This window comes from Delphinus delphis, chromosome 16, assembly GCF_949987515.2.
Source record: "Delphinus delphis chromosome 16, mDelDel1.2, whole genome shotgun sequence".
NCBI classification, from domain to species: domain Eukaryota; kingdom Metazoa; phylum Chordata; class Mammalia; order Artiodactyla; family Delphinidae; genus Delphinus; species Delphinus delphis.
The window spans coordinates 42,645,584-42,664,643 of record NC_082698.1 but is presented as its reverse complement, the minus strand read 5'-3'; the positions used below and the strand labels follow the sequence as shown (position 1 = coordinate 42,664,643).

The window sequence follows — 19,060 nt, the reverse complement described above, 5'->3', positions numbered from 1 at the left end:
GCACCGCCTACGGGTTACTGCGCAGGCGTAGAACTTCTGCGCGCCTGCAGCGCTCAGCAACAACTGCGCCTGCGCCAAACAACGGGGCGCGCTAACGCGCCAATCTGCGCCTGCCAATGAGAGTGCCCAATGGTCCTTGATTCCCGCCCACTGACAGGACATCCAATCGCCTGTCCCGGCGCGCGGTTCGCGGCGGGTCCAAAGTGGACTGAGGTTTGAGCTGAAGCGCGGCCCGGGGAATGATGGAGGCGGCAGAGACTAAGGCGGAGGCCGCTGCCCGAGAGTAAGTGTGTCTCGCCAGGTGGCAGCCGGGGGCGGGCTGGGGCGGACCTTGCGCGGTCCCAAGTAAAATCAGTAATTCCCCTCCACCCCTTACAGCGGTTGCGGGTCGACTAAGCCGTGAAGTGATCCTGATACCAGCCCCCCAGTCTTAGGTTCCTGAGGTGACGGTTGCGTCTCTCCAGGAGTAAGGGCTATGAGGGACTGTCCGTCCCCCACCACGTACACACACACCCCAGAGGTGTGTTCTGAAAGGGGACCGTTCCATCTCTGTTAACCCTCCATATCTCTTCGCAGATCGACCATCCTAACAGGAGACTTTCCATCCCTAGGAGACATGCTGGGAGGGCCATTCAATTTCTGTCAGCCCTGTCCAACACACACTCTCCCAGTGGATTATTTTGTCCCCATCCCCGACTCCTAATGGACTGCTACGGCCGCTAACAAGGGAGAACTCTGGAGAGCCTAGACCCAGGGGTCCAGCCCCCTGTCCTTAGCTCCTCCTCAAGTACTCTGATACCCTGCCCCCAAGCTTGTGTCCTCTGCGTGGCGGGGCTCCCCTCTTCCCTGTATATTTCCGTGACTGATTTCAGAAACTCAAACGGTTTCTATTCAGTGAGACATTCCCTATTTAAAATCACAGCTCCTTCCCCACACTCCTATTCCCCTTGCTTTGCTTATTTTTCTTCACGGCACTTACTACCTCCATGTGTCTTCCATACAAACACCATTCCTGGTCCCAGATGGCCCTTCAAGCCAGTGCTAGGCAGGACAAGACTCAGCGTTAATACACATAATCACATATGTGCATGTGCACACAAATTGACTAGACCTAGGACCCCAGGAGTCTGCAGTTTCTCCTGTTTTCTTGCCCCTTCAGGGCCCTGGCCAAGGTGGCAGACATCCTGGAGCCTCTAGGTCTTCAGGAGGAGGCAGAACTGCCTGTGCAGATGCTGGCTGAGTTTGTGATGGTGCGTACAAGATGGGAGCTAGCCTTTCACAAGCCAGGGACTGCTCCTGGGTCCTCCTATTGAGACACTGGGCAGCGATAATGGTGAGCAGACTGGAAGGTAACCTTGTTGGCCTATAGTACAAGGAGGTAAGAATATTACCTGCGTCCACCCTCCTTCTGAACAGGACTCCCGGAAGAAAGACAAGCTTCTCTGCAGCCAGCTTCAAGTAGTAGACTTCCTGCAGAATTTCTTGGTTCAGGAAGGCACTGCCCAGGACCTGAACCCCTTGGCTTCTGAAGACACGAGCCGTGAGTGGGCAGGGGGTTGGAATAGGGGCTTCCCTAGTGAAGAAGGAAGAGGGACATCAGTCAAGTCAGCTGTTTGGCTGACAGGAAGACTGAAGCCCCAGTGTTGCAGGCAGGTGGGCCAACCTCACTTATTCCCTCACTCTTGGCTCTTCTCAGGGCAGAAGGCAATTGAAGTCAAAGAGCAATGGAAAGAGCTGAAGGCCACCTACCAAGAGCACATGGAGGCCATCACAAGTTCCCTGACCCAGGCACTGCCCAAGGTGGAGGAGGCCCAAAGGAAGCAGGCCAAACTCCAGGAGGCCCTTGAACAACTCCAGGCCAAGGTGAACCAAGGATGAGGGGAGGAGAGGGCAGGCAGAGAGGAGGAGGAAAAGGGTGAACATGCTGGGTTGGACCCACTGGCTGTCTTTTAAAATCCAACCACATGGATGAGTAATATTCCATTGTATATATGTACCACATCTTTTTATATATATATATAAATTTATTTATTTTATTTTTATTTATTTTTGGCTGTGTTGGGTCTTCGTGTCTTCGCGCCAGCTTTCTCTAGTTGCGGCGAGTGGGGGCTACTGTTCGTTGCGGTGCGCGGGCTTCTCATTGCGGTGGCTTCTCTTATTGCAGAGCCCGGGCTCTAGGCGTGTGGGCTTCAGCAGTTGCAGCACACTGGCTCAGTAGTTGTGGCTCACGGGCTCTAGAGTGTAGGCAGAGTAGTTGTGGCGCACGGGCTTGGTTGCTCCCCGGCATGTGGGATCTTCCCAGACCAGGGCTTGAACCCATGTCCCCTGCATTGGCAGGCGGATTCTTAACCACTGCACCACCAGGGAAGCCCCTGTACCACATCTTCTTTATCCTTTCATCCGTCAATATTACTCATCCATTAAAAAGAATGAAATAATGCCATTTGCAGCAACATGGATAGACCTGGAGATTATCGTACTAAGTGAAGTAAGTCAGACAGAGAAAGACAAATATCATATGATATCACTTATATGTGGAATCTAAAAAAAAAAATGATACAAATGAACTTATTTACAAAACAGAAACAGACTCAGAGAATGAACTTATGGTTACCAGGGGGAAGGGTGAGGGCCAGGGATAGATTGGGAGTTTGGGATTGACATGTACAAACTGCTATATTTAAAATAGATAACCAACAAAGACTTACTATAAAAAAAAAAAAAAAGAAATCCAAACATAAAAATGCACTCCTCCTCTCCTTGTTCCCCTCCTTTGCTTACCTGCAGAAGCAAATGGCCATGGAAAAACTCAGAATAGTCCAGAAGCAGTGGCAGCTACAACAGGTTGGTCCATTCACCTGGGAAAATACCTCTTCTCGACACCATGCTATTGCATGGGCCAAGTCCTAGAAAACCTTTATTCTATTTCCTCCAGTGAGGCATTATAGCATGGGTACCAACATGGACTTGAATCCTAGCATCACCACTTACCACTGCATGATCTTGGGCAGTCACCTAACTTTCTCTGCTTCTGTTTCTTAATCTGTGAAAGAAGAAAATAATAGCATCTACTCTATAGAGTTACTATGATGATTAAGTAATTGGTATAGCAAGTGCTTAAAATAGTGCCTGGCACATAGCAAACTAAATAAGTGTTATCATCTTCTTTGTGCTCCTTTTCTCCAGAATGCCTCACCTTGTAACAACACATTCTGACCCTTCCTTTTTTCTAAGCCCCTGGTCCTGCCTAAAGTGAGTAGAGTCCCTCTTTCCATCTATGCGTCTGAACCCCCAGCTAGGTCTAGGCTGTAGGGTTTGGGGAAATGGCTCTAAGACGTCAGCATCTGAGGAACCGTGTCTACATTCTCACTCCTGGTAGGAGAAGCGTCTGCAGCATCTGGCAGTGGTTTCTTCAGAGGTGAGGGAGCGTCAGACAGGAACTCAGCAGGAGCTTGAACAGCTATATCAGGAACTTGGAGCCCTGAAGCAGCAGGCAGGGCAGGAGCAGTACAAGCTGCAGAGGTGAGGCCGGGAACATGGGCTACAGACCCAGGGTGGTTCAGCTGAGGTTCGCTGTCTTCACACCCACCTCCTCCTTCCAGGCACCAGACCTTCCTCCACCTGCTATACACCCTTCAGGGTAAGCTGCTATTCCATGAGGCTGAGGCAGAGGTGCCACAAGAGTTGGATCTTCCTAAGGATAAGCCCCAGCAGCTGACCCAGCCCCAGGAGCAGAACATTCGGGACACCATGGGGAGAGATGAATGTGTGTCCTTCAAGGTGAATGAAAGATGGAACAGTTGGGCAGGGAGGCAGAGAGAAAAGCTGGGAGATAAATCTTACTCACTGCTCATACCTTGTCTCCCCAAGGCCAACAACCCACAGCCTGCTGGAGATACAGGCTTACCATGGCTTCCTGGGAGACAGCAACATGGGGAAGGATCCTAGATCAGGTCAGACTCCAGCTCAGGCTATGGTGTCCCTGGACTGTAGGTATGGCAGGAGCGAGGGTCTCTGGTCTATCTGTCTCTGTTTCTGTGCTCCACTATTCATGGAGGGGATGGGACATGGGGAGGAGCAAGGAGTTTATCTTACAGATGAAGTTTTGTACATTATCCCCATATCCAGCCTACCCTGGGCTAAACCCTCTCTTCCTCTTCCCCAGCTCTCTGGCCTCACCCACATTGCAGGATGGACTTAAATTCCTTGAGTGCAGCCTGATTTTTGACTACATACCAGGTCGGGGCAGGCTCTGGATTCTGTTTATTAAAAGCCCTGGAGTTCTCTCAGTTGCCTGTTTGTCCGCTTATCTTCATATGTTGGTGGGAAGAACCACACTCATAGGCCAGCAACAAGATAGGTGCTGGGACTGGTGTGAATAGAGAGGGTACAGATGGGGAAGGGGCCCTGGCCTGGGGCATCAGGGGTTGCTTGCCCAAAGGGATATACTACAAACATGCTGAGCTTAATTCAGGGAGAAGGTGAATGCTTTATGCAGGTGATTAGATGTTGGAGGATAATTTTAATTACTGATCCAAATGTTTACTGAATCTCTGATTTGTGCCAGGTCCCTTGCTATGAACTGGAGCTACAGCAGTGGGCTTATCTGACCAGTCCCTGCCTACATGGAGCATAATGAGAATGAACAATTGAAAAGATAAATAGGATGATTTCAGGGTGTGTTAAAACAGGGTAGCAAACTAAAACAGAGTAATACAATGAAGATCAATAGTGAGAGTAGAGAGACCCCCATCTGTGTATATTGGCCTGTGTCTATGAGTCAGTATTTCTATTTGTGTTTGTGTGTGTGTGTTTCTGTGTCTTTGTTGCTTTCAGTCTCCATTCCTCTGTGTGTCTATCGCTGGGTGTGTGGACAGGGGCGGGCACTACTGTGTTTGAGAAAGAGATTGCATTCCTGATTGAGAGTGTGGAAACTGCTACTTCAGAGAGAAAGAGAGAAAAATGACAGTTCTCAGAGCGTAGAAAACTCATTTTCCATATGAGAAAAGGACCTTCATGTGAGAGAAAGACCTAAACATCCCCATGAGAAAGACACTGGGGCCTTTTGTTTTTGGTGAGAGAAAGTTTTAAGAGTCAGTGTTCCCTGTCTGTCTCAGACTGGGTCACCTTCTCTCAGGTGGAGATTGAGATCCTTGTGCATTCTGATGGTTTGCCCTGCTTTACTAAGGTGTCCCTAGTTTTCTCTCAAATTGTCTTTTCAAATGTGTTGGCCCCATTTTTTACGTATGAAATAGAATAATTATCAGAGGTCTTTGGGCTCAGAGAGGATTGAGGATACTCCACCAGGGAGCACACAAATGCCCACAGAGTGGCTTCCTCAATCTACTCATCCCCCTCCCTCCCACATGGTTCCTGCTGTAGCCTTCTAGTAACCCAAATATCCAGTCCCCTTTTTCCCTCCCTCCTACTGGATAGGCTCCCTTACCCCTACAGTCTCATTTCCTTTCTAGTCTCATGTTCTCCAAAATGTCTGCAGCACTAACGAGAGAGCAAGAGTACATATATATATATGCACCCCAGGAAAAGAGTGTCTACTAAGGGACACTGGGGTGTGGGTTGGGATGTTGTGGAGTTTCCCTATCTTTGCATACATTATGGCTGTCAGAAAGTCAGCAGGGAAGAGAAGACACTCACATGAAGCCCACCAAGATGGGGGTGAAGGATAATACTCTGAGATACTCCAAGCCAGGGACAGGGGAAGGAGATTGGGCAGATGTACAGTAATCAAGCACAGAGGTCTGCAAACTTCTGGGAACCAGATTTCTCTCAAGGAGTGTGAAATGCATCAGTCCACACTGAGGCCGAAGAGGAGGGGAGGCTTGATTATCTGTTACGTTCAAAGCCCTTGATTCGCCCATGTGGCTGGAGCCTCAAGTTGGCCGGAAGTGTCTTGACTGACCAGCTCAGGAATTGGGACTTGCTATCAGATAGAAGATGGACTTCAGCTTCCAGCTCTTCTCAGCCCTCTGTTAGGCCCTTAAAGACTATCCTTGTTCATTGATACTTGCACAAGGTAGATGTGTGCAAGGAGGAATACTACCCCTGGGAAATCGTGATCTCTTACACAAAGACATGGAAATCTATGAGTCCACAGAAGCTGCTGAAAAGGCCCTGCTGCCTGCCAGAATTTTTTCTCTTCCTCTTTTCTATTGAAGGGAAGGACACAGAAACCAGTGAAGAGTGGGGGCGGAGGGGAGACTAGGCAGTGAATCAGCACAGTCAAGACACTGTTGCTCTGTCTTGACCAGAAGTCTTCTTGATAACCTAAAGTGAAAATTAAGCTTACTCTGTTAAACCAATAGGAAAACTTTCTTTTTCTATTCTCTTTAAGAATAATGTTTTCCTTTTTTTTTTTTTTTTGCGGTACGCGGACCTCTCACTGTTGTGGCCTCTCCTGTTGCAGAGCACTGGCTCTGGACTCGCAGGCTCAGCGGGCATGGCTCACGGGCCCAGCCGCTCTGCGGCATGTGGGATCTTCCCGGACCGGGGCACGAACCCACGTCCCCTGCATCGGCAGGCAGACTCTCAGCCACTGCGCCACCAGGGAAGCCCAATGTTTTTCCTTTTTAAAGATAATTTTGTTTAACATTATTATGGTTAAACATTATTTTGTTTATTTTTTTCTAGTTTCATATTTTCTAGGTATTGTCAATTTTTTCTAGCAATTTTTTGTTTCTAATCTTTTTAAATTGGTATGAAGTTGTCGTAATCTTTTTAATCTAAATCTGCAGCCTGTTTTAGGATGGCCTAATGTTATATTCCTGATACTTTTTTTGTGCTTTACTGATTTTTTCCTTTATACATCCCTTCAGATTTTCATTAATATTTTTTATTTTCTGAATATCATCTTCTGAGAGGGGTATGTTCAAGTCTCCAAGTGAGAGTAGATTTGTTTTTTTCTCTTACAAACATCTGGATAGTTTTAGCAAAGCTAATCCCCCTCATTCTATCTTTATAATCTTGAAATTTGTGAAACTAAGCTCATTTCAAATATTCTACCCTGTCATGAAAAGAAATCTATCTTCCCATTTTAGAATCTGTCCTTAATAAACCCCATCCTGTCTTATAGAATTATGTAACTTCTTATATTACAATTTTTACAACTCCTCTTTGGGCCAAATATGTGTAAGTTTTAAAATATAAACTGTGGTATTAAATCAACTAGTTTCCTTATTCCCAGCACAGTATTTAAATGACCCTTTTGATACTTCGAACATTGGGCTCTGAAAAATTTAGTGAGTTTTGACACACTTTGCTCTTGAAACCCTGAATAACCAAGGCATTAAGTCTGAAAACTATAGTCTCAGGAATCAACATCTTGAGGCCTTTTTAAACTGTCATGGGGGGGGGGGTAAATTCTTTTTATGTTGTTAAATTGAATTTGTGTAACTGTTGACATAGATATAAAAAAACTTGTTAATCTTTATGGAGCTCTGCAATTTTAGATGCCATATTCAAACGCATTTCTAAAATTTTAAGTTGTCAAATGAACTTTAGCAAGCACATTTACGCAAGGTATGCATAATTCATTTCATCATACATTTTATAGTGATTATACTCATATGATAATTATTTAAATGAGTTGATTACTGTGTACCTAAAATCATGTTTTGAGATAGAAAAAAGAAGGGGAAAATCTAGAAATATGCTTTCAGATGGTGACAGAACTTTTGGAAATAAAAGATTATCACAAACATTATAAAAGAAATAAACCATAAAATTATATAATCTAGTGCACAAATTTTTTATGTACTATAGGTAATGTTAGGAAAAACACACAAGTTGGAAATCAAAATAGGATTTATTTTATGAAAGTTTGTTTAAAATATCCTATAGAGTCTCCGTGTTATGAAATTATATTGCAAAAACTTTGGGTCTAATCTTAATAACCAATCATAAATAGCAATTTTATTAATAAAAATACTAGGTGTATTAAATTTTTGTCCTGTTTATGTAACTTAGTAGACAAGAAGTTATGCTTTATATGTGTCTTTGAGGGAAAATACTTCTCTTTAGGGACAGGGACCTGTCCACAGTCTCCATATATGTAAGCCTTGGATTTACCTGGCCAGGTATTCTAGAAATAAAAAAGAATTTGCAAGAATTTATTTACCAAAATTCAGCATTATCTCTAGTTGTTTCATTTGGTTACTCCAAGTGAAGATATTATATGAAGATAATAGCGTTTGGGGCAAGATATATTAATTTCTTGGTTGAAAACTACTCTTGATGATGATTGAAATGCCTAACTTTGTTCCAGTATGTCATTTTCAACATGAGAAAGAAGGGGAAAAGGAAAGAAATGGTAAATTTAGTTGAGGAATTTAGTCATAAAATAGATAGCATTTGTGTGTGTGTGTGTGTGTGTGTGTGTGTGTGTGTGTGTGTGTGTGTGCGCATACACATATAAAATTGGCAGGGATAATGTAGATTAGCTGGAGGAAGTGAGAGTGACTGCATGACAGATATTTGCCCTCTTTTTTCAGATAACCATTTGTTCTCTGTGATTCCTCTCTATAGGAATATATATATCTTTGCATCCACAAATGAACATATATCAATACCTTCACACTTTAAAAGTACTTAGTAAATGTTCATTGGATCATCTTCAGGGAAGATTTCCCAAAGAGCTGCCTCTTAAGCTCAATTTCAAATAAATGAAATTATCCAGAGGCAGATTTCATCATTTATTGAATGTCGGCTATTACTGAATGTCAGTTCTGAGAATTTAAAAAAAACAAAACAAAACAATCTGAGTTTAAATTTAGAGATAGGAAGGAAAAATTTAATTTTAACAAAAAATTATGTTTGTCATTAAGGACTAAGAATTGAAATGTTTTGGTGGCACCAAGCATAATCATACATACTAAGCAGAAGGAACATTATAAGTAAAGTATAGGAAATGAGAAACTGGCAATTTCAGGAATGCAAATTCCTGACAATCAGTGCTTGGAGCATAGGATATAAGGGAGGAAATGGGAGTAGTGAGTTGCTGAGAGCCTTTTGCCTTTACCCTGCTGGCTATAGGAAGTCAAAGCCTACACCTGGAAGCCAAGGAAACCTATCAAAATTTTATTTCCTACTTGGGTAAAAAATTTTCAAGTACCTTTTAATCTATTGCAATAGAACTCTCAGAAAGTCATACCATTGGTGAGTACACTTATGAATTTAGAGCAGAATGCACATTTAGAAAGCAGTACAAATGCTTTCATCCTCCTCCTGAGCTAAACGTATCTCCCTGTCTAACCATTGCTTATTATTGGGACTTGCTATAATGACAGCAGCAAAAGAGCTGAAATCCACTTAGGCAATTAGATATCATATTAAAGCAACATTGGAGTAGCAGGAGAATGGAACCTCTATTTTAGATGTTGATACTTAAAAATAAGTATAATACAATGATCATAGTTATTAGTAGCTGCATATTATACCCACTAAAATAATCACTAAAGCAGTTCAGTGATACTAGTATTCATGGATGATGACAGTTACCAATCCAAACAAGTACACACCAACTAGAAACTAATGAACCACCTATCCCAGAGCTCAGTGCTTTCTGGTGACAGAAGTCACCAAAGCCTTTAGTCACTGAAGGCTCATGACTGAGAACATCGGAAAACATATTCAGCAATGGAAAATCACTCATCGTGCCTGAGAAATATTCTACTTATCAAGGTTTTAGGGATTAACAATTGAAAATAGGAGGGGGAAAAAAGCTCAGCCTTAATATAAAATGTTTATATTAAATAATAGTAGATAATAATAGACCTACTTCACATCAATTAGAAAATGAGTATGGTTTTTAAACAGTATCCTATGACTACCATAATTTTAATGTTAACAATTATGTTGAACAATATTCAGAGATTACTGGAATGTAAAGATAAGAGAAGCTTTCCATTAGGTGCCTATGTCACCCTTGGCACTCACAACAGACAGTTCTTATTCTTTTGGAAAAGAAAAAGACAAGTCTTATTTGGTTAAAAAAAAAGTCTGGTATCATAAGAGATTTTCTATTTTACTCTTCCACCCCTATCTCTACTCCTATATCTCAGGAATTTTCAGGAACTAATTCAATAGCTAAATTTAACTCTGTTGGTGTGTGGTGGTGCTGGTGGTGGTGGTGGTGATCTCAAGAAGTAGAAGTAGTTATTGAAAAAAAAATATTACAATGAAAAGGAAGGGCTAGTAGATATTCAGTTAATTCTAATAGTCTAATAATATTGTATATCTCTTGTATAGAAGAAAAACTAAAACTGGGATTTCATGTGCCTGAAATTTGTTTTATATCTAAATAAGATAATTTTTTTGGGGGGGGTGGGATATTGCACAACAGTGTTATTGGTATGTCACGGTACATGTAATTTAGCAATCACATTGTCTAACTCAAACACGTGGCACAGTCTGGCAGATGGTAGTAAGGATTTGTTTATAAGGCTCACAGTTTCTTGCAAATGTCTTGCCTTGTTCTTCTAAAATTTTGTGTGTTTGTGTGCAGATACCTAATCATATTCATATAAGGTGTGCTATTTTATATTTTGACACTAAGTTGTTGATTACATATAGATTTGTTACCCTGATAATTTTTTCTATTAGTATTCATTCAATGCCTAAACAACAAACTTTTCTGAGTACCTATATGCCAGGTACTATTCTATTCCTTTTATTAAAATATATTTCACATATAACATTGTATAAATTTAAGATGTACAACATGTTAATTTAATAGGTTTATGCATTGTAATGTGATTGTCATTGTAGCAATAATTTGTAATTCTGTCATGTTATATAATTAATCATTTATTTTTAGTGGTTACAATAATTAAGCTCTAGTTTCCTAGTAAATTTGATGATTATAATACAATATTGTTGTCTATATTCTCTATTTTGTGCATTAGCTCTCTAGGGCTTGTTTACTACTTATTACAATTTGTACCCTTTAAACAAGGTACAAACTATTTCTCTACCCCATATCCCCTGGAAACCACCATTCTACTCTCTGTGTTTACCAGTTCAGCTTTTTAGAGTCCATGTATGAGTGATATAGTACAGTATTTGGCTTTCTCTGTCTGAGTTATATCACTTCACATAATGCCCTCAAGGTCCATCTGTGTTGTTGCAAATGGCAGGGTGTCCTTCCTCACAGCTGAATAATACTCCAGTTTGTGTGTGTGTGTATCACATCTTCTTTATCCATTCATCCACTGATGGGCACTAAAATTGTTTCCATATTTTGTCGATTGTGAATAATGCTACAATAAATATGGGGTGCATATATCTCTTTAATATCCTGTTTTCATTTCCTGTGGTTATATACCCAGAAGTGAAATTGCTGTATCATATGGTAGATATGTTTTTAATTTTTTGAGGAACCTCCATATTGTTTTACACATTGGCTGAAACAATTTACATTCCCACCAACAGTGTACAAGGATTCCCTTTTCTCTACATCCTCACCAACACTTGTTATCTCTTGTCTTTTTAATTATAGCCATTCTAACAGTTGTGAGGTTATATCTCATTGTGGTTTTAATTTGTATTTCCCTGATGATTGGTGATGTTGAGCATCTTTTCATGTACCTGTTGGCCGTCTTTGGAGAAATGTCTATTTAATTCCTCTGCCCATTTTTTAAACACTTTTTTTTTTATTGAGTTGTATGAGTTTTTTTTTTAAATATATTTTGGATATTAACCCATTATCAGATATATTGTTTGCCAAAATTTTCTCCCATCCTGTAGGTTGCCTTTTCATTTTGTTAATTGTTTCTTTTCCAGTATAGAAGCTTTTACATTTGATGTAGTCCCATTTGTTGATTTTTGCTTTGTTGTTTGTGGTTTTGGTGCCATAACCAAAAAATCATTGCCAAATCCAGTATCAAGGTGCTTCTTCCATACATTTTCTTCTAGGTTTTGAATTACTTTTTGTGAGTACTGTAAGGTAGGGGTCCAGTTTCATTGTTCTGTATGTGTTTATCCAGTATTCCCAGCACCATTTGTTGAAGAGATTCTCTTTTCCCCATTAGATGTTTTGGGCTCTTTTGTCAAATATTAGTTGACCTTATATGTTGGTGCTTAATTCTGGATTTTCTATTCTGTTCCATTGGTCTGTGTGCCTATTTTTATACCAGCACCTGCTGTTTTTAGTTGCTGTAGCTTTATAGTATAGTTTGAAATCAGGAAGTATGATACTCCAGCTTTTTTCTTCTTCCTCAGGATTACTTTGGCTATTTAGGGTCCTTTATTGTTCTGTACAAATTTTAGAATTGTTTTTTCTATTACAGTGAAGTATGCCATTGGAATATTTTTCTTTTTGATTTTGGTTTTTATAACAATTTGCATAGCTAATTAAATTTGAGAAGATATTTCTCTTTTAATTTGATCACATGATCTCACTTTGGAATTTTGATGAGGAAATTGTGTTGAATTTATAGATGGCTTTGGAAACATGGACATTTTAACAATATTAATTCCCCTTATTCATAAACACATAATGTCTTTCCATTTGTTTTTGTCTTCTTCAGTGACTTTCAGCAAAGTCACATATTTTTCATTGTGCAGTTTTTTCACTTTGATTAAATTTAGTCCTAGGTATTTATTGTTTTTGATGCTCTTGTGAATGAGATAGTTTCTTTATCTCTTTTTCAGATATTTCATCATTAGTATGTAGAAATGCAACCGATTATTGTATGTTGATTTTATAGCTTGCAACTTTACTGAAAGTTTCTATAGTTTTTTGGTTGACTCTTTGGGATCTTGTGTATAGAAAGTTGTATCATCTGTAAACAGCAAAAATTTACTTCTTCCTTTTTGATTTAGATGCATTTTATTTTCTTTCCTTGCCTAATTGCTCTAGCTAAGACTTCCCCTAATATATTGAATAAGAGTGGTGAGAGTGGGCATCCTTGTCTTGTTCCTCATCTTTGTGGAAAAGTTTTCAGTTTTTCTCCATTGAGTATAGTGTTAGCTCTGGGTTTGTTGTATATGACCTTTATTATGTTGAGGCATGTTCCTTCTGTACCCAGTCTGTTGAGAGTTTTTATCATGAAATGATGTTGCGTTTTGTCAAAAGCCTTTTCTGCATCCATTGTAATGATCATATGGTTTTTATCTTTCATTCTATTAATGTGATATATTTATTGATTTGCATGTGTTGAACCATCCCCACATCCCAGGGATAAATCCCACTTGGTCATGATGTATAATCCTTGCAATGTTTTCTTAAATTCAGTTTGCTAATATTTTTTGGAGATTTTTGCATCTGTATCATCAGGGATATTGGTCTATAGTTTTCTTATAGTGTCCTTACCTGGCCTTGGTATTAGGCTAAAGCTGGCCTCATAGAAGGAGTTTGGATGTGTTTCCTCCTCTTCAACTTTTTGGAAAAATTTGAGAAGGATTGGTGTTAGTTCTTCTTTAAATGTTTAGTAGCATTTTCCAATAAATCCATCTGGTCCTGGACTTTTAATCTTAGGAGGTTTTTTGATTACTGATATAGTCTGTTTACTAGTTATTGGTCTGTTTAGATTTTCGAGTTTTTTCCTTATTCAGTCTTGGTAGGTAGGTTGTGTGTTTCTAGAAGTGTATCCACTTCTTCCCAGTAATTTAATTTGTTGGCATGTAATTGTTTATAGTAATCTCTTATGATCATATATATTTCTGTAATATCGGTTGAAATGTCTCCTTTTTCATTTCTAATTTTATTTATTTGAGTCTTCACTTTTTCTTAGTGAGTCTAGCTTATGGCTTGTAGATTTTGTTTATCTTTTTGAAAAAACAGATTTTAGTTTCATTCATCTTTCCATTGTTTTTCTGGCCTATATTTCATTTATTTCTACTCTGATCATTATTTCCTTCTAACTTTGGGCTTAATTTTTTTCTTCTTTTTCTGTTTCCTTCAGGTGTACCATTGTTTCAATTTCTTAATATATGCATTTATTGCTATGAACTTTCCTCTCAGAACTACTTTTGCAGCATCCCATAAGGTTTTATATGATACAGTTCCATTTTCACTTGTTTTGAGATAATTTTTTTTGTGTGGTACGCGGGCCTCTCACTGTTGTGGCCTCTCCTGTTGCGGAGCACAGGCTCCAGATGCGCAGGCTCAGCGGCCATGGCTCACAGGCCTAGCCGCTCCGTGGCATGTGGGATCCTCCCGGACCGGGGCATGAACCTGTGTCCCCTGCATCGGCAGGCAGACTCTCAACCACTGCGCCACCAGTGAAGCCCGAGATAATTTTTTATTTCTCTTTTGATTTCTTCTTTGATCCAATAGCTGTTTAGTTTCTACCTATTTGTAGATTTTTCCAACTTTCCTCTTGTTGATTTCTAGTTTCATACTGTTGTGGTCAGAAAAGGTAGTTATTATGATTTCAGTCTTCTTAAAATTGCTAAAATGTGTTTTATGTCCAGTCATATTGTCTATCCTGGAGAATGTTCTGTGTGCACTTGAGAAGAATGTGTGCTGCATGGAATGTTCTATATATGTCTGCTATGTCCATTTGTTCTAAAGTATGGTACAGTTCCAACATTTCTATGTTGATTTTCTGTTTGTGTGATCTATCCATTGCTGATTGGGGTATTGAATTCCCCTACTATTTTTGTATTGTCTGTTTTTCCCTTCAAATTTGTTAATATTTGCTTAATATATATAGGTGATCCAATGTTGGGTGTGTATATATTTGCAATTGTTATGTCTTCTTAATTTATTGACCTCTTTATTATCATATAATGACCTTCTTTGTCTCTTACTCTTTTGGGCTTGAAGTCTATTTTGTCTGGTATAAGTATGGCTACCCCTGCTTTCTTTTGATTTGCATGGAATATTTTCTTCCATTCCTTCACTTTGAACTTATGTGTATCTTTTTTTTTCAATTGAACTTTAGTTGATTTACAATGTTACGTTAGTTTCATGTGTATAGCAAAGTGCTTCAGTTATATATTATTTTTTAGATTCTTTTCCATTATAGATTACTACAAGTTATTGACTATAGTTCCCTGTGCTATACAGTAGGTCCTTGTTGTTTAGCTATTTTAAATATAGTAGTCTGTATCTGTTAATCTCAAACTCCTAATTTATCTCTTCCCCCGTTTCCCTTTTGGTAACCAAAAGTTTGTTTTCTATGTCTATGAGCCTCTTTCTGTTTTGTAAATTAGTTCATTTGTATCATTTTTTAGATTCCACATATAAGTTATATATGATATTTGTCTTTCTCTGCCTGACTTACTTCACTTCGTGTGATAATCTCTGGGTCCATCCATGATGCTGCAAATGGCATTATTTCATTCTTTTTTATGGCTGAGTAATATTCCTGTGTGTGTGTGTGTGTGTGTGTGTGTGTGTGTGTGTGTGTGTACCATATCTTCCTTATCCATTCATCTGTCAATGGACATTTAGGTTGCTTCCATGTCTTGGCTATTGTAAATAGTATTGCTATGAACATCGGGGTCCTATGTGTGTCTTTAGATCTGAATAAGTCCTCTGTAGGCAGCATATAGTTGGGTCTTATTTTTTTTTAATCCATTTTATCATTTACCTTCATGTTGTTTTGTAACTCCATTGTTTTTTTCCTCTCTGTTTCTGTCCACCTTTGTAAATTGGTGGTTTTCTGTGGTAGTATGCTCAGTATCACCTTTTTTAATGTTTTATGCATATATTTTATAGTTACCATGAGGCTTACATAAAAATATCTCATAAATAAAATAAATAAAATATCTCAAAGTCCATTTTGTACTAAAAACAACTTATCTTCATTCTTCTATAAAGGCTCCACCCTTCTACTGCTCCTCTTTTAGGTTTTGGGTTTGTTGGACATATAATTAACATACATTACATTATATTAGTTTCAGGTATACAACATAAAGATTGCAAATTGATCACCATAATAAGTCTAGTTAACATCTGTCACCATACATAGTTACAAAAAATTTTTCTTCTCTCTTGCAATGAGGACTTTTAAGATGTATTATCTTAGCAACTTTAAAATATGTAATACAGTATTATTAAGTATATTTTACGTTTCTGCGTTTTTGGTGTCCCAATTTACCTCTTTTTTTTTTTTTAAAGGTTTTTTTGACGTGGACCATTTTTAAAGTCTTTATTGAATTTGTTACAATATTACTTCTGTTTTATGTTTTGGTTTTTTGGCCACAAGGCATTCCCCAACCAGGGATCAAACCTGCACCGTCTGCATTGGAAGGCAAAGTCTTAACCATTGGACTGCCAGGGCAGTACCTGGCTTGCAGTATCTTAGTTCCCCGACCAGGGATTAATCCAGGCCACCACAGTGAAAGCACTGAGTCCTAACCACTGGACCGCCAGGGAATTCCCCCAATTTACGTCTTTTTATGCTGTGAATTAGTTAACAATTAGCTAGTTTTAATATTCTTTTCCTTTAACCTTATAATATAGTTAACTGGTTAAAACACTATTCTAATATAGACTTACAGTTTTCTAATTCTGACTGTTTTCTTTCTCCCCACTGGTACCAGTGTGTTATGTACTTTCATATGTTTTTGTGTCACTGATTGACATATTTTCATTCCAGGTTAAAGAACTTTAAGTATTTCTTGCAAATTAGGTCTAATGGTGCTAAATTCCTTCAGCTTCTGTTTGTCTTGGAAAGCATTTATTTCTCCTTCATCTCTGAAGGATAACTTTGCCAGATAAAGCATTCTTGGCTGGTAATTTTTATATTTCAACAACTGAATATGTCATTTTACTCTCCTCTGGCCTATAAAGTTTCTACTGAGAAATCTGCTAATACCCTAACGGGGGTTTCTTAGTAGGTTACTTTGGTTATTCTTTTTTTCCCTGCCTGCCTTCAAGATTCTTTCTGTGTCATTGATTTTTGACAGTTTCTTTATAATGTGTCTTGGAGAAGAAGGTCTTTTTGCACTGAGATAATAAGGTGACTCTGTTACCTTCCTGGACTTGTATGTCCAATTCTTTCCCCAGGTTGGGAAATTCTCAACTTTTGTTTTTTAAATAAATATTCTGCTCCCTTCTCCCTCTTTTCTCCTTCTGGAACACCAGTTATTCCTATATTTGCTTTTCTGATTGAAAATGATAGCTCTCATGGAGTTTCTTCACTATTTATTTAAATTTATTTTTTATTGAAGTATAGTTGAATTACAATGTTGTGTTAATTACTGCTGTACAGATGACTCAGTTATACACATATATATATATATACATTATTTTCATATTCTTTTCCATTATGGTTTATCACAGGATATTGAATATAGTTCCCTGTGCTATATGGTAGGACCTTTTTGTTTATCCCTTCTATATATACCAGTTTGCATCTGCTAATCCCAAACTCCCCCTCCTACCCTTTCCCACCACCCTCCCCCTTGGCAACCACTAGTCTATTCTCTATATTCCTGATTTTGTTTCTGTTTCCTATATAGGTTCATTTGTGTCATATTTTAGATTCCACATGTAAGTGATATCATATGGAATTTGTCTTTGTCTTTCTGACTTACTGATAATCTCTAGTTGCATCCATGTTGCAAATGGCATTATTTCGTTCTTTTTTATGACTGAGTAGTATTCAAGTTTCTTCACTATTTTAAAATCTCAGTTCTCTCTCCTCTTCTAATTGAATTATTTCTATATTCCTATCCTCCAAGTCACTTATTTTTTCTTTTTCCTGTCTCTCATGTTATCAGTGCTTTCTACTGCATTCTTCATCTCATTCACTGAATTTTTCAGTTCCAGAACTTCTGTTTTTTAATTTCAATCTCTTTGGTAAAGAACTCTTTATGTTCATTATTTTTAATCCTAAGTTCATGGAACTGCTTTTTAGGTTTTCTTGTAGCTCATTGAATTTCTTCATGACAACTATTTAGAATTCTTTATTAGTTAGATTGCAATATTCTGTGCCTTTGAATTTCGTTGCTGGAGAATTATCATTTTCTTTTGGTGACACCATCTTTCCTTGATTTTTCTTAGTGTTTGAAGGTATGCATTTCTCCTTTCGCATTTGAAGTAGCAGACATTTTACTAAACTAAGGCTTTCTGTTTACTTTGAGTCTTCTGTCTCAACAGGTTGGCTATTAGAAACCTTTTTTATTCCAGAGGGTGGCGCTCTAGCTCAAGTTTGTGGTTTCTTCTATAGGCACTGGCTCTTAAATATGCACTAGGCAGTGGGCACAAGGAGTCCGCAGCGGAGTTGGGGAGGTGGGGACTTAGCAAAATCTTAGGGTTTTGGGGGTGTCCACGGGGTCAGTGGGGGATCCTCAAGTGGGGCACACCCAGAGGCAGTGGGCAGTTTTCCTTTGAAGTACCAAAGCAGACAGCAGGAAACATGACACTTTGATATTCTTGTCAGCTTCCTTTCCTTTTCTCTACCTCTCCCCAGTCACAGAGGTCCTTCCTCAGAAATCCGGGTGCTGCTGGAGATAAATGGGTCCCTCTAGCCACAGCCTGCACAACTGATGTTGACATCACTCTCTGAGGAATGAATGAAATGATTTTGGCCTTGTGTTATAGTCTTGTGGTTTTTTTTGTTTTTTGTGGGTTTTTTTTTGCGGTACGTGGGCCTCTCACTGTTGTGGCCTCTCCCGCTGCAGAGCACAGGCTCCAGATGCGCAGGCCCAGCAGCCATGGCTCATGGGCCCAGCCGCTCTGCGGCATGTGGGATCTTCCCGGACCGGGGCACGAACCCATGTCCCCTGCATCGACAGGCGGACTCTCAACCACTGCGCCACCAGGGAAGCCCATGTTATAGTCTTTATATCTCTAGAAACTTAGTTCCCAGCAACTAGGGTGTAATTTATAGTAACTATCTTTGTTAAAAGGCTTTTCAATAAAATAGTATTTTCTGTTACACATGTTATAATATTTAATTTCAGTTTAGAAACTTAGGTTATAGAGCTGTTTGATATTGTGTTTTGTTTTTCCTAGCTAGTTATCTTGAGCTTTAAATATTTTTTTGAATATATGTCCATTTACATATATTCTAAAATGTGAAGTCAGGCATCATTTTCTCTTTATAAATTTAATTTATTTTGTGTTATTTTTTTAAGGAGTCATTTA

At 39.2% G+C, this 19,060-nt stretch overlaps 1 protein-coding gene across 4 annotated transcripts; it reads left to right on the top strand.

Annotated features, from left to right (window-relative positions):
• The first annotated feature begins 239 nt into the window (after positions 1-239).
• Positions 240-18,560, top strand: ZWINT (ZW10 interacting kinetochore protein). 4 transcript variants are annotated; one of them, XM_060033664.1, is made up of 9 exons: positions 240-283; positions 1,160-1,250; positions 1,417-1,540; positions 1,697-1,863; positions 2,788-2,844; positions 3,380-3,522; positions 3,603-3,780; positions 3,871-3,953; positions 18,384-18,560. In XM_060033664.1, exons 1-8 carry the CDS (start codon positions 240-242, stop codon positions 3,946-3,948), a joined length of 882 nt encoding a protein of 293 aa, XP_059889647.1. In that variant the 3' UTR covers positions 3,949-3,953; positions 18,384-18,560. The 4 variants fall into 4 exon arrangements, with proteins under 4 accessions (XP_059889647.1, XP_059889645.1, XP_059889646.1 ...); XM_060033662.1 differs by lacking the exon at positions 18,384-18,560 and adding an exon at positions 4,568-5,122; XM_060033663.1 differs by lacking the exon at positions 18,384-18,560 and adding an exon at positions 4,166-4,249.
• The last annotated feature ends 500 nt before the right edge of the window (positions 18,561-19,060 follow it).

Bases quoted from the DNA above. Each gene is read 5' to 3' on its own strand.
- ZWINT (XM_060033664.1), top strand. From the start codon at position 240: ATGATGGAGGCGGCAGAGACTAAGGCGGAGGCCGCTGCCCGAGA. The intron at 1,541-1,696 runs GTGAGTGGGCAG...GGCTCTTCTCAG, and splicing joins GGCTTCTGAAGACACGAGCC to GGCAGAAGGCAATTGAAGTC. The intron at 1,864-2,787 runs GTGAACCAAGGA...GCTTACCTGCAG, and splicing joins TTGAACAACTCCAGGCCAAG to AAGCAAATGGCCATGGAAAA.